The 15,166-nt window shown below is 31.4% G+C and overlaps 1 protein-coding gene across 3 annotated transcripts; it reads right to left on the reverse strand.

The window, feature by feature from the left end:
• Nucleotides 1–2,086: 2,086 nt before the first annotated feature.
• On the reverse strand, nt 2,087–12,271 carry LOC105138416 (signal peptide peptidase-like 3). 3 transcript variants are annotated; one of them, XM_011044478.1, is made up of 15 exons: nt 11,989–12,271; nt 11,745–11,903; nt 11,420–11,531; nt 11,190–11,309; nt 10,566–10,750; nt 8,777–8,956; nt 7,412–7,446; nt 7,149–7,305; nt 6,459–6,512; nt 6,291–6,383; nt 3,875–4,017; nt 3,257–3,327; nt 2,599–2,682; nt 2,417–2,486; nt 2,087–2,380 (listed from the first exon to the last, which is right to left on the reverse strand). In XM_011044478.1, the coding sequence occupies exons 1-15, from the start codon at nt 12,139–12,141 to the stop codon at nt 2,347–2,349; spliced, it is 1,650 nt and encodes a 549-aa protein (XP_011042780.1). In that variant the 5' UTR covers nt 12,142–12,271; the 3' UTR covers nt 2,087–2,346. The 3 variants fall into 3 exon arrangements, with proteins under 3 accessions (XP_011042780.1, XP_011042778.1, XP_011042779.1); XM_011044476.1 differs by having other exon boundaries at nt 2,087–2,486; XM_011044477.1 differs by having other exon boundaries at nt 2,088–2,486; nt 10,593–10,750.
• Between the last annotated feature and the right edge of the window lie 2,895 nt (nt 12,272–15,166).

A 15,166-nucleotide genomic window follows, 5' to 3' on the forward strand; every position in this document is an offset into this window, starting at 1 on the left:
TAATTTTTTATTGAAAAAATTTAAAATAGAAAAAAAAATAAGAAATGAGGATTTTGACTAAATAAATATATTTTGCCTCTATAATTTAAAGTCTTAAACTCTTTTTAAACTAGTGTTTTTTTTCAGTTTTTTTTCATTAATTATTTATTATTTATTTTTTATTTATATTCTTTAATCAAACCCTAGATTAGTTGAGACCTAGTAAAGTCCATTCAAGAAAAGAATAAAAAAAAAAAAAGATGGATTTTTCAATTAAATTAGCACAAGTCAAGTGTTTCTATCTTTTTATTTTACTCCTTAGAATTTTTTTTTATGATTTAATAGATAGACAATATGATGTTTCACATTTGAATTAAGATCAAGTATTGAATAAAACAACAATGATGACATTAATTATTTTTTTAACTATATTGCTATTCGAACAAGAAAACCAATTCAGTCTTGACTGTTAGGTCAAATAAACCATGCCAATTATTTGTTTATTTATTAAGCATACGATGGTCAATTAACTTTATTTGATATATCAGTTATTTGTTTAATTTTCATATTAAATATTTTATCACATGCAGCCCTTTGGATTTTGACATGGCTGGGAGTGAGGCGGGGCCCGAATCTAGTTTTGTATTCTAAATAATAATAAGATCCAGTTTACTTGGAGCTGTTTACGTTTTTGAAAATTGTAGTTGTAATTATTTTTTAAGATTTTTTTTATTTTAAAATATATTAAAATAATATTTTTTATTTTTAAAAAATAATTTTAAAATTAATATATCAAAATAATCTAAAAATATTAATTTAAAATAAATAAAAAATATTAATTTTTTAAAAAAATATTTTTAAAGTAAAAAAATAAACAATACCGTAACTGATTCTTTTTGTACACCATTGCTTACTATCATCGATCGCTCGGTAAATAAATAAATAAATAAAAGGGATAAAGGCACACCAAAAAAAAGAAAAGAAAAAAGTCCTGGCTGATTGGACGCCTGAGAAAGTGTTCAATAAAGAAATTTGGTTCGGCAATTTTAAAGAGAGTAGTCACCATCATGGATGAGAGGAGAGGACACGTGGGCGTATATATGAAGAACACACCCTGGAACAAAAATAATTAAATTATTAACAGCCCTAGCTAACGTCAAAGACATGGTCTTTCAATCTGTACCAGATAAAAATTGCATTATTCTATGATATGGATAATCCTAGGTTTCCCCTGGTTATCCGGAAAAGTGACACCGCTGTCTGAATTGATTACATGCATGAAATCCATCCTCCCATCACAAGATAAATCAATTTCGATGGTTGGATTGATTTTGGATATATAATTGTATTTAAATTAATTTTTGATATTTTAGTAATTGTATAACAAACCCATTTAATTTACTTTTGGATCCTTGGATATATTAAAATTAAATTAGTTTTTTCTTAAATATTATATATACTGACCAGTTAAAAATACATATTTAAAAACAAAACTATAACATAAATAATATAACATGACATCTCTAATATTAAATCTAATTTTCATACATTACACATCATTAAATTCTAGTTACCTTCATCTTTTTTCTAGCAAAAAAAAAAAACCCTCCCCTCTAACAAAACCTTTGAAATCAAAATAATTTTAAATAAAATAAAAATAAATATCTAACTCACAAACTATTGAATATAAAGATATAATATAAAAATTAAATCAAACCAATTAAGATTAAAATATCCTACCTTCTCCTATCCTATCACCTACCCTCTCCTATCCTATCACCTATCCTATAACCGATGTTAATTTTTTTACTTATTATCATTTGTACTATCAACATTATTCAACATTAACATTTTTTTGTAATTATTTTTTTTGTTAACTGTAAATATTCAAATCACGTATCTCAATTAATTTTTTAAATCTTAAAACCCCATTATGTAAACCTCAACTTGGACATGTTATATCAGATTATCTAATTAGAAAATTACAAATGAGCTAGCTTTTTTTATTTTTTTAACACGACCACTCCACCCCTTCCATTTCTTCCCAAGTACAGCACAACGGTTTGAACAACATCTTGATGGCTCCAAACGGGAATAAGACTCCAGGAAAACAAATTAAACGACGATTTTCTCCATCATACATGTCACAATATACTATGACTTGCAACAAATGTAGGATCACACACACAAGAATTTGTTACAATCGAATATGTCAAGGAAAAATGCAGTGTGACGTTCAGCCGCTTGTACTAGTGTATCCATTTTCACCATATTAACCTGAGATTGCTATTAGCAAGAATTGTATGGAGTGGGCTACTTTATGGCACAATTCAGGTGTTTAAAGTGTAATTTCCCTTGCGTTTGGCTTCAGGCCAAGCCAGATGAAGCCCTTGATGAAGTATCTTCCGAGCTATAATTCCAGAGGTCCTTCAGCTCTGTATCTTCAGAGCTATAATTCCAGAGGTCCTTCAGCTCTCCTCGCACTAGACCCAATAGGATACAAAGTCCTGATACCAAAGTGAACAGGGGCAGAATCTTACGATGAGCACACAAGAAGGTTATTTTGAATAGCAAACCATGATAAATCTGTCCAGAATGAAAATGCAGTCATCCAATTACCTAGAGTGCAAGGAACTAGGTAGAGGAGCGCAGGTTGACCATGCCCATCCATTAGATATAAGCCCAGGTACGTGAGGAAAAGACCTGAAATAGGAAAATCAGTGTCAAGAAAGAGACATAAATATCTTGTCCACCCCAACCACTTGACTTCAATATTAAAAACAAATGACATAATTACAGTATTGTTTACAGGGTTATGGATTTCAGTGGCAATTTCTACAATCATTTGCAGATACAGAAAACACTCTGTATGTCAGTGCTTAAATATCAAAGACTTCGGGTGCTTGGCATTGCTGCAAAGACCTGATTTGGACATAGGACTGAAATCTGAATCTGGAAACTCAGCACTCACAGGAAACTTCTAGCGGCAAAATACTGGGGTGTGAATTTTGACTAGCACTATTAAATTGGTAAGCTAATAATTATACACCAAGGTATCAACTAACTTGGCTAGCAAGTCACTTGGTGACATCCTAAAACACCTATGATTAAAACCTAATTTGTATTTGGAATAATAAAAGATAGGGACAAAAAACAAAAAGGGGAAAGGTTACCCTGTTCTGTAGTGCTTTCATTGATCAAAATAACAATGCATAGAAAGTGTCTGCCAAAAGTGCAACTGAATTAATATCAAAGAATGTTCTGCAAGAATGCTCACCAACTCCATAGCCAATTGTTAACCAAAGAAAATATCCCTTTGCTATACCCTTCTTGTTTGCTTTGTCGTATCTGAGACAACAGAAAAAATTGAAACATAAGAGAGCAAAATCATAAATTACCATAGAGAATGTCTGTAACAAAAAATATTAATACTCTATACATGTTTTTTTTTTTTTTTCCCATTACTCTGCATGACACAAGACCTACAAGGCCCCGTTACTCTGCATGACACAAGACCTACAAGGCCTCAAATGACAATCATACAACGCCTTGCTAAAAATGGTACACCTCTCTGGTCACATATTTTGATAAGGATCCCTGCCAAATTTTTTGTCTTCTAACAAATTGCTGTCCAGATGTCAAAAATCAATCTCTTTCAGCATCAGGAATCGAAGGAATAGAGATATTAGAAGAATTAAATAGAACTTAACAGTCTGTATAGAAGATGAAAAAAAAGATTTCCTATAGATGTCTAATAAATCTATCCATATATTTTATGAGAGGATTGCATGCCTTTTCACTACTGTATATTTTGTGCTAATACACAATTTTGCTTGTTTCCACTCAGTGAGGATTGTATCTACAGAAGTAAGCTGATTTGAAGTTAGGACACTACCTGAAAGCAAATGATACAAGCAAGCCAGGAAAAAGAATGTCACCAAATCCAATCATGTCATAACCACCCCACTCGTCAGCAAATCGAGGAATTCTTAAAAGCATTGGAATAGTTTCCCCGCCACTGTTGTCACCTCGAGCAACCTAAAGAAAGAGAAGATAACTTAATACAAAGTTCCATCACTAATAAATTCTACCAAATCCACCCATTTATGTCCCATCAGAGTTCTCCAAAAATTCTACTGTGAAGGCAGATGTATTTGTCAATGTTTAATTTTTTTTTTAAATAGAAGACCAAAGAGCAAATGGCACAGAAAAAAATAGAAGACCAAAGAGCAAATGGCACAGAACTGAAATAAAATTTGTAATATTTTTTCAGAATCAGAAGTGCTTCTTTAATGACTGTCTTCATGTATCTAGGATGCTGTATTGACAAGTAGCATTTTTACAGAATCAAAAGGGATTCTTCAATTAATGTCTATGGGTATCAAATATGCTGTATTGACTAGAGGGGTGCTGTATTCACCGGTCTTCATTTCTACTCTCTTAACTTGTCTATAATAAGTCACATTAGATGCTGTACTGATAGGTACTCCCATGGACCTTTCACATGTTATGGACTGAAAAAGAACCAGTATGAGAAATTCAAAAACCTATTAACCAAAAGAAACAGCTGAGCAGGAGAAAATATGACACACAGGGCAACAGCAGTCTCTCTTACATTCCATAGCATTTAGGCACTGGCAACTCCAAGAAAAAGGAAGTGAAGGTAGAAAAATGGATGCAGCGTAAGAATTTTAGACAACTATGTGAAGAACTTGAAGAAAAGAAGGGAGAGGAATGGAGAATTCTGCAACTGAGTTCTAAAACAGATGATCAGAAAAAACAGGAAAGGAAAGGATAAGGAGGGCAAACGTAGGGGTGACAGAAAAGAAAATACAAAGGGTTGTGCTTTCCAAGGGCAGATACCTTAGTAGCAAACATTAGCTTATGAATTCACCAAACAAACTAACCTCATCACCAAGATGTTAATCCGCAAACACACACACAACACCACCTAGCTGCAGTAACTACTTTGAAAGAAACTACACGTCAACCTAATATATCAGTCATAAGAGGCACAAAGAGCACATTTGTTACTAGAGTATTATCAGATCTCTGGAGACTGCATGAAATGAACATTGTTACAATTTGAAGGTGATCAGAATAGTCTCTGGTAAATCATCTAAATATCTGTTAATAATTTTTCACCAAGAAAAATAAATCATCAGCAGTATACAGGATACATCAATCAACTGAAGAAACAAAAATCTGTAGATCGTATTCTTATTTGCTATTCCTTTGCCCAAATCAAAATTTTAATTTCCAATTTCAATTCCAGCTTCTCAAGCATGCTGCTGTTGTTCATGCCAGTACACTCTTGCTTTTTCAATCTCACGGCTTAAGCAAAATTTGATAGGCAGATTACAATTCCCGTAATTCCTTTCATGTTGATAGGCCTATCAAGAATGATAATACCAAGATTTTTCTTCTCCACAAAGTACAACTCAACTCAATTAAACTAAAACTCAAATCAACAGGGCATTTTATCTCCATTTAGTCATGTTTAAGGTCACATAATTTCTAAGCTAATACAGCATCTAATCAATTTTCACCTTTTCAAGTGAAGTCATTTTACATCTACCTTTTTCCTTCTCTTAAGGACATTTAACTACAACCCAAGCACTCTTCCATGCTATGTTGTAAAATGGCCAAACCATCTCAAACAGTCCTTCCCCAACTCTTCCTTTACAAGATCAAGGCCACCTCCAATTTTAACAAAAGGGCTCATTCTTATCTAGTCTTTTCTTTTATCACTTGATATTTTCATCTTAGTGACACCAATTACAAAGACATGGTGCTTCTCCACTGCCTAACACTCACTGCTATCAAGCAGGGCAGACATAGACACAGTCTCGTAGAACTCATCAGCCTAACAGACTTTAGGCTTCTAGTTCTGTTTCTCAATTCAACCAGACTTTGATTCTATGTGTATCATTTCATCCATATTTTCTTCCTTTCATGTATAACACAAATAACAGTGGATTAAACGACCACCCTCACACATTGCATCTCTACTTCTAAAAATCTTATGACACTTTTTGTGCCCCTAAACTTTGAATAAGAAATTCACAGCTGCTGAATTTTTATACTCTCCATCTTCTTATGTTGGCTCTACAAACAAAGACTTGCCTGCATTTGGTCTCAACACTTTACATTTTCGTATTTCCATCAAAAATATTTTTAAGCAGTATAATAACCACAACTTATTAATCTTTTTCAATGATGTAAAGTTTCCATGCTTAACCTAAAAGCAAGCAATGCAGTGCGAGTTTGAACAAAAACAAAAGTGTAGAATATGTAACATTAATGCTTACCGCAATCATGACACTCTGATGGAATATTATCGGTGACAGAAAGACCCAAAAGATGTCATAAACAAATGCGCAACAAAGAAGTACTGTAGCAACCTGAGTCACCATAGACATATCAGATAGGAACAAAGGTAACATCAGGAATGCATGACAAAATATGAGCTTAGGTACCTTGATATTAGGTAATCGAGCCACCTGCAAGACAGTTATCATCAAGCAAATGCCCTGAAATCAAGAAAGTCATTATTTAGTGAAGAGCAGGAAGGTAGACATAATCCAGACAACGTACAAACAGCTTCAACAGGTCATGTATAGAATATATAGCACCAAACCACTAGATACTAAGCATTAAGTGTATATGGGTTCTTTTATTTTTCCTTTCAGCACATTCTGGTAGTAAGATGCCTAACACAGCCCGAAGCCATGAAATACAGTGGCTTCAAGATTTCTGGGCAAGATCCTGTCTGTTTACAGTAATAAAAAAGCAAACAACAACAGATTCTTAATCAACTCTGTTGAAAATTAAGAGTAAGATCTAAACTCCACATCATTTTGTTTACATACTCAGGAAAGAAATATTGAAAACCATAACATAATAAGCATAGTCCTGAACAAAAACTTCTGCACATTCTTTATGCAACGAAAATGGACAGAAATGATTTCTACATATTTAATTGTGGATATAAATAATCCACAGTATAGACCAGGTACCTCAACCAGATATGCAGCTGCAACTTGCACAACAAGACTTGATAGTCTTTCTAGGAGCTTAGTCAAACTTAACAACTGAAGTTATTTCCATATAATAACAACGGGTCAATAAACTAAACTTGTTTGCATGTATTAATAAATGAAACTTACAAGAATATCTTGTCCAGCCCATGAATATGATGCCTGTCGATTTATAGCCCACACAATGGCAAATACCACACAGCAGATTAATACAAGAAGTGAGAAAAGAGAAGTTTCTCCAAAAAGAGGTAAATTTAGTTTCTTCCGCCCACAGTTTCTGCATATTCTGCTCAAAATATATAAAAAAATAATGAGTTATATGAATGTAAAGGATAACATAAAAGCCACTAGTTCACAAGATGAGCAGTGCAAGAAAATAATTGTCAGTATACCTTAAAATCACTGTTGTTATGCAATTATGCATCCCCTGAGGAAAAAGAAAATACTTGAATAAGCATGAAGCAGAATTTGTTGCCACTCGTTAAAGATGCTGTCAAAAATTAAATGTAAAAAAATGTGTAGAGATCATTTTTAATACCCCAAAAAAAAAGATGTTTTATTAACAAAATTAGGAAAAGAATAATTAAAAGGTACACCATCCTCCCAGATAGCAAAAAGAAACACCTAGTTTAAGATAATAAAGCGCTCCAATCCCATTGTATATCTGCTAAAGAAGTGCCTCATTATGTATCTGCTAAATATGAGTAGAATAAATGGCTTTAAGTGAGTTTGTATGCATCTTATGATTAAGATTAAGAAGGGAAAAGGACTTGACACCATTTTTCCATTTTCCCTCCACATGCATGCAGAAATGTAGATAGACATGAACATGTGGTCTTCTCTGTCATCAGCTCCTTTAGGACAGGCTTGCAGACTTGTTAAAGAGCCTAACTTGATATTCAAATGTAATAGACTGTTTAAGAAGGCCAAAACTCACTCCTAAAGGAACACCTGATGATGGTTATGAAGGATTATTAACATACCAGTTTGTGTTATTAAAATATCATGGTGGCCAGAACCTGTTTGCTTTACAAACTGCCCAATATGCTTGTGTAAAGATGTCCCATCATATCTACTTTACCCAATCCAGACAGAAAAAGGCCCAAAACTTAAGAAAGGGGAGGTGACACAAGGTACAGAAAGAAACACTTCAATGGACAGAGCCCACATCACTAATGAGCCTATCAAGCAAAGCACAATACAAATGAAATTCTTGGCTTTAACAAAACTTGGTGAAGATCCTGCCGGGCTATTACAATGCTAAGTCGGTAAGCCTACAGAGTCCATTCTTCTTTCCAGCCACTTTTTTAAATCTAATGTATAAATAATAGGTAACTTAGTTCTGGTAGACAAACCAGGGTTTCTACAATGAAAATGTACAAGTTATATGTGTCCATTGCAGTATAATATGCATTGCCCACATGTCAGCTAAGCGTCTAGAATCCCAAAAGAGAAGATATATACATTTCAAAAATAAGGTAACAAAATAAATGTGCCAAGAAAATGGAAAAAGCAATTGTGTGTCTTTAAACTATGGGTGGAGAAGTGGAAGTATGATGCAAGGAGTTAAACTGACCATGTACAGCTTCAGAAACACCATATCATGTGTTTATGTCTATTATTCTTTTAAAAAATGTACCACACCCAAACAGTAGGTAAAAATTACAGCTTCTTGGATTTTTCAGTTAGAGCCCATCAAATATAAGTACTTGTTCAACACTTTAATACTAGAAATTCCCCAAACGATAAATTTGTACCTCAATACCACCAATACAGAAGAGTACAATCAGCAGCCAGACAAACCAGCTTGACATGAAGAAGTAGAGTAGCAACAGAAATGCAGAAGCTGTTATCACAAAAACAATTGCACTCTTCACATTAATATCAATGACCTCTTTCTCAGTGTCATCTTTGAATGCTGATGCGTTGGAAGTTTCCTAGCCAAAGTAAGGAAAGAATATTCAAATACTGCTCAGCCGAGCATAACTAAACAATAACTGGAGAATTTAAAAAAGAAAACAAAAAGGAATATACATCAAAACATACTCACACACATGCATGCGTGTGTGTCCAGACATGTAAAGGAGATCAAGAACATAACAATAACAAAGGGCAAGTTAACGTTCATGAAGATTTTGAAACAGGAGGTGGAAATAACCATCTCTCATTGAAGTCGTAGGTGAATTGTTACAAGTATCTAAGGTGTTCAGCAAAGTTTTGAGAAGTATGTCTGATACCAGTGCTGTCAACATTTTTGCAATTTGTAGTTGAGCCTTTCAATTTCAATTTATCCTGGTCAAGCATCTAAACTATGTAAAAGTTTATAATCAAATGCGTTGTTCCATAATAACCCTCAGTGTCTAATCCAACTGACATGATTGTGGTCAAAGAATGTGTGCAGAATATTGTACCTGGTTGGAAACTTTAAAATAATTCAAATACTGAAAAAGAAAAATGAAAATTAAAGTTGAAAGACTCAAATAGAAAGTGCAAAAAATTAAGTAACTAAAAAAGTCTTATAATTTCATTTCCCAAGTTCTTGACCAGCAATAATGCCAGGCTAGAACTGTTTGGGATACCATTTGCAGCGAAAGCCAGCTAACACTGTGCATAGGGCACAAAAAATGAGTGTGCTAAGAAAGGAGAACTTAGCTTACACCTGAAAAAAAATTTGGTTCAGCAAATAGGGAGATTGAGAAAATTGGTTCCACAGATAAATATGGCATACAGAGAGGCAGGTGTTCTTCTTTGCACAAGTGGAACAGAATAGATGTGATTGGAAACTAAAATAGGATGTTACATAGAGTGATTCCCATTTCATCCAGTAAAGTTCAATTCAACAACAGAACAATAGGTTCTTTTTTTTCTGGAAGCATCTCTTATGCTTTCCTTCTTTTTTGGATCCATTGAGTCAAAGTATACTCATTGCGTTGTTGCTGACAAATGATATTTTTTATGGAAGCATAACTGACAAGCATAAACGAAAAGATGAAAGACATCTTGAAAGTCCATTCATTCGACAAATCCTAGTTACTTGTTCAGATGAATTATCCATATGCATTTGAAAGTGAATTTCAATGGGTAAACACTATCTTACAGCTCATTATCATAGTGTCTCAAAAGAATAAGAAAAACAAATTGATATGTATAAAGTAGTTTGAAGTAAAAAAATATAAGAAATTCTAGAAATCAAGAATGATTGGCAAATACAACTTCAATTCAATAGCAGATCCCCTGAAATGTGATTCACAATGCTTATTCATCCTGGATGACAGAAGAATTTAACATGAATTGATCTGAATTAAAAAAAAAAAACACTCTGGGCGGGAATATATAGAGTCCAAATGTCTATCACAACCATTTATTCTCACCTGATAAACAAAGGCTTTCCTAGTCACACTAGTTACAGGTCGATTAACCGCTATAAGTTATTCTTGTAATGATGTCTGTATAGCTAAAAACTCAACAACACAAAGACAGGGAGAAAAAAAGAGAGAAGAGAAACAAAAAAGCAGGAAGAAAAATGCCAGCAACTTGAGGGCATACTTGAAGAAAATAAGAGTGCACATTAACCTTTGGTGACAATTCATTATACCGCTCATTGGTCTCCTCTGAAGCAGCTATCTCAGACCAAACTGAAGCACAGACAACTGTTCCGACAGCCATAATCCACAGAAATATCACTGACAAATCCACTGGAGGACGAGCAGGTGCATAGAACAGAAGCTCAACTGAAATATGAAATCCATATAAACAATTAGTAGTAATACACATTCTGTCTGTGATGAGTGTGGGCCTGGTGATGGAGGAAGAGAGAGAGAGACTGCAAGTTGATATTCAGATTTGAAGGGTACAAAAAAGCTAAAACTTGTGTGCTCTCATGCTTGATTCAATTTATTGATTATGCTTCCGTGCAATCATTGACATTATATATAGAAGAAATAAACATTATTATAGTACTCATGCAAGGCCTAAACAAGACATCCTTTATTCCATCTTTTTCTACCTGATTAGTGATCTTCACCCATCACTTCACTTTCCTATCTAACTCATACCTACATGCAGCACAGAGAATCGTGGCTTCTTCTGAATGTGTAATAGTGAAAGACAAAGGCATATTTAACACAATCATGGCAAAGAACGACAAAACTGTAAAAAATCAATGCTCACCTTTCTGTCCATCCACAATAGATTTGTTCAGAGATTGACCTCCTGACTTTGGAATCAAAACAACAGGGATTGAAATATCTTGAGCAGAAGTGCCCTTTTCACAACCCATCTCAGCAAGCTCTACAAGAATAAATTCAAATACAGACAGGAAACAAAAATGACAATCACTTCAAAAGGAAGAGGATAAATTACCAACTCCCCAGCATTCCAACAACTTAATAAATTACAACCTTCTTTGTCATTTATCACCAACAGCGCTGCTGCCCCTCCAGACTGTGCAACTTCAGCCTTCTTTGTGAAGTCACAACCACCGCGCACTGCCATGGCAATAGAACCAGATAGCTACAGAACACAAAAAAAAAAAATCATACCATCCTTCACAATTTATTGAGGAAGATAATTCGACGAAACTATGACAACACACAAACCGCTCATACTTTCATCATACAAAACCTTTTTGACGCCAAGTACATTTCGTTGGAAGTAGTTAGATAAGATAAGCTCAATCAAAAGCGAGATAAAGGACACATAAGCCAGAGAAAGAGTAGTAAGAACCTTGGAAGAAGAAGGCGAACAGCCATTTAATGGATTAGAGAAAACAGCCGTCAATCTGTAACTATTATTCTCCTCTTTTGGCAGAAAAGCCCCAAATCTAGCAGTTATTCCAGCAAAAGTTTCGCCTTCAACACCATTAGCCCAGTTCTTAACCTTGACCTGCAACATTTCAAAATCCTGGGTAAGAAAAAATAAATTCAACACAGAGAATCGGAAAATGCGAAAGAAAATTGATAATAGGAACCAAATTGTAAGGATGATCGCAGCCGGGAAATTTGGGGGAATCGCCGTCGTGAGAAGCTTCCTCGGCGAATGAGAGACCAATCAGAAACAAGAAGCTAAAGAGGATTGCGTGAAGAGAGCAGCTTCTTCTTCTTCTTCTAGAAGGAAAAGCCATGGCTGTGGATCCAAATGGAGAGAGATATTGAATCAAGAGTGATGGAGAGGGTCAGAGAGCATTTTCTTTCTTTTTTTCTCCTTTTTACCTCCCTTTCATCCGATTGGCGAAGGAAAAAATAATGGGAGTAGAGAATGTCAGGCAGTCCGCGTGCACCCGAACACGAGCTGGTAATTTTTTTAATTAAAAAAAGTATTTTAATGTGATTTTAAAACTTCTAAATATTTAACTGGAAATTAAAAGTAAATTATAATAACACTGTTTAGATGGTATCATGGACATAGATGTTTTGGTACTGTTTGAAAGTGTAATTATAGTTATTTTTTAAAATATTTTATATTTAAAAATATATTAAAATAATATTTTTTTTATTTTAAAAAAATATTTTTAATAATAATGTATTAAAATTATTTTAAAAAATTATTAATTTAAAAAAATAAAAAAATTAAATTTTTTTAAAAATATTTTTAAAATATAAATACAGATAAGATCTAAATAATTACTTTATATATAAATTATCTAGCCAAGATGCTTATTTGGAAATCTCCACCTCGAGATATTTTTTATTTTTCATTTGAGGATTATATTGAGAAGATTAGTTTTTTTTTAATTGTATCAAAAGAAAGGTGTTGTAAAATTATAAAAACTATTGAAAAATTTAAGATCCAAATAAAAAAACTTATTTCAAGTTTTAAAACAATATTATAGAAATTCTCTTTTGCAGCTGAAATGCTTTAGTTAAGAGTGTCATCATGGTTGTTTTTAAAATATTTTTTATTTATAAAAATATTAAAATAATAATTTTTAATTTTTAAAAATTATTTTTGATATTAGTATATCAAAATATCTATAAACACTTAAAAATATTAATTTGAAACAATGAAAAAAATAGAAAAAATTTAAATCTTTTTTTAAAAAATAATAAATAGGGTCTAAAACTTATAAAAAGAATATAAAAATGGATAAAATTGTTATTTAGTTAATTTACTATCTAATTTCCGTGATTATGAGAAAAAATTTCAACATTCCTTTTCTAATTTTTTATTTTTAAAAATTTTAATATATTTATCAAATAGTAAATGAGGGCATTAAAGATGGTTCCTGTAAATTATTTTGTGTAGTTTTTATAATTTTAAGGTACCTTAGGGGTTATTGTAAATAGTTCAAAATATAATATCAATGTCAAAACAAGTTTCTGCATGATTTATCATAGATTTCAAAATTTTCTCTCTCTTTTTTTTTTCTATATCACATCATCAATAAGTTATAGTCAATTAAATTACATAAGTTATTAAAAAAAATCACCAGTATGGTATTATGGTGTTATAATTGTATCCAAAAAATCTAAATTCCATCCCTTAAGTTATTTATGTTTTTTTTAAAAGGGAATTAAATAAGACAGGGTAAGAAAATTCCACGTAACTCAATTCAATGGCATCCAGCATGCCCGCAATAGAATCACTTAGATAAAATGAGAATATTTGGAAATACGATGCGCTGTGTTTTTTTAAAAAAATAATTTTTTTATAAAAAAATAATTATTTTATATTTTAAATTTTTTTGAAGTGTTAATTTTAAAAATAATATTTAAAAATTAAAAAATTATTATTTTAATTTTTTCATGCATGAAATTTTAAAAAAAAAAACAACTGAAATTATATTCCCAAACAGATAATTTATGGATCAAAATCATTTGTAAGATGTTTTAAATCATTTTTTCACTGTAGCTGAATTAAATTATAATATTTAATTATAATTTAAATGATAAATAAATAAATTTAAAAATTCTATTTATTTTACATCTAATGTTTCTAAAAAAACGTATATATAAGAGTGGAAGGCAAAATTAGTAAACTATAGGTAGCCGATATATCATGAGCTTCAGATGATGCTATATCATTAACAAAATACAATACAATACTTGTTGTGGCCAACACAATCACAAAATATTATTTATTAAAATATTATTTTTAAAAAATATTTTATGATTCAACAATTATTTTTATAGTTTTTTTAATGGTTTATTCTAATATTAAGTTGCCTTAAAAATTATATTTTGTAATTTTTTTATTCAATATTAAATTTAATATTTTTTTAAAAAAATAATTTTTTATATTGAATGTGTTTGAAGTTATACGTTTTAGTTTTTTTTTTTTTTTTTTATAAATTTATTATAATTTTGTGATTTAAGTTGTAAATTTAATAAATCAATACGAATTAACTCCAATAGTATTTTTTTACTTTTTTTTCTTAATAAATTTTTATCTTATGATTTCATCTTTAAATACTAGGTTAGTTAAAAATTTAACTTTGTAATTTCTTTGATTTGTTTTTGTAATTTTCACTGGAATAGTTTTTTATTTTACCCTAAAATAACCCAATCCTTTTTTTATATTTAGTTTTTTCCAATCTCTTCAACATAATGTTCTTGTGAGTATTGTATTTTGTAATTTTTTATTTTATACTCTCCCAATCTCATGGAGATAAAGTTGGTGTTTTTTTTTAATTTTAATCTTCAATGTTAGGTATATTTGAAGTTGAAGTTCATATTTTTTTATTTATTTTATATAAATTTATCATATTGTCGTGATCTAAATCGCGAGTTTAATGGGTTAATCCATATTCACTTGTGTTATTTTTTTACTGTTTTTTATAATTTATTTTTTATTTTATTATTTAGCAATGAGTTTATTAAAAATTAAGCTACATGATATTTTTCATATGGTTATCCTAATTTGATAATCGAAGTCATACGTTTAGCAAGTTGACCTAAATTAACTTTATTTTCTATCTTTTTTTAATTTAATATTTTTTTTATTGGATTTAATAATTTCTCTCGAATTACTTTACGTGGAGTTATCTCAATCTCATGAATATAATTTTTTTTTTCGATTTCAACTTTTAAAATTAGATCTATTGGTAATAGAGCTTCATGTTCTTTTTTATTTTATTTTTATAAAGTTATTTCAATCTTGTTGACCAATTTGTGGGATTAACATGTTAGCTAGAGTTGACTTAGGTTTTA

The sequence above is a fragment of the Populus euphratica genome, unplaced genomic scaffold (genome assembly GCF_000495115.2).
Source record: "Populus euphratica unplaced genomic scaffold, PopEup_1.0 scaffold102.1, whole genome shotgun sequence".
NCBI classification, from domain to species: Eukaryota; Viridiplantae; Streptophyta; class Magnoliopsida; order Malpighiales; family Salicaceae; genus Populus; species Populus euphratica.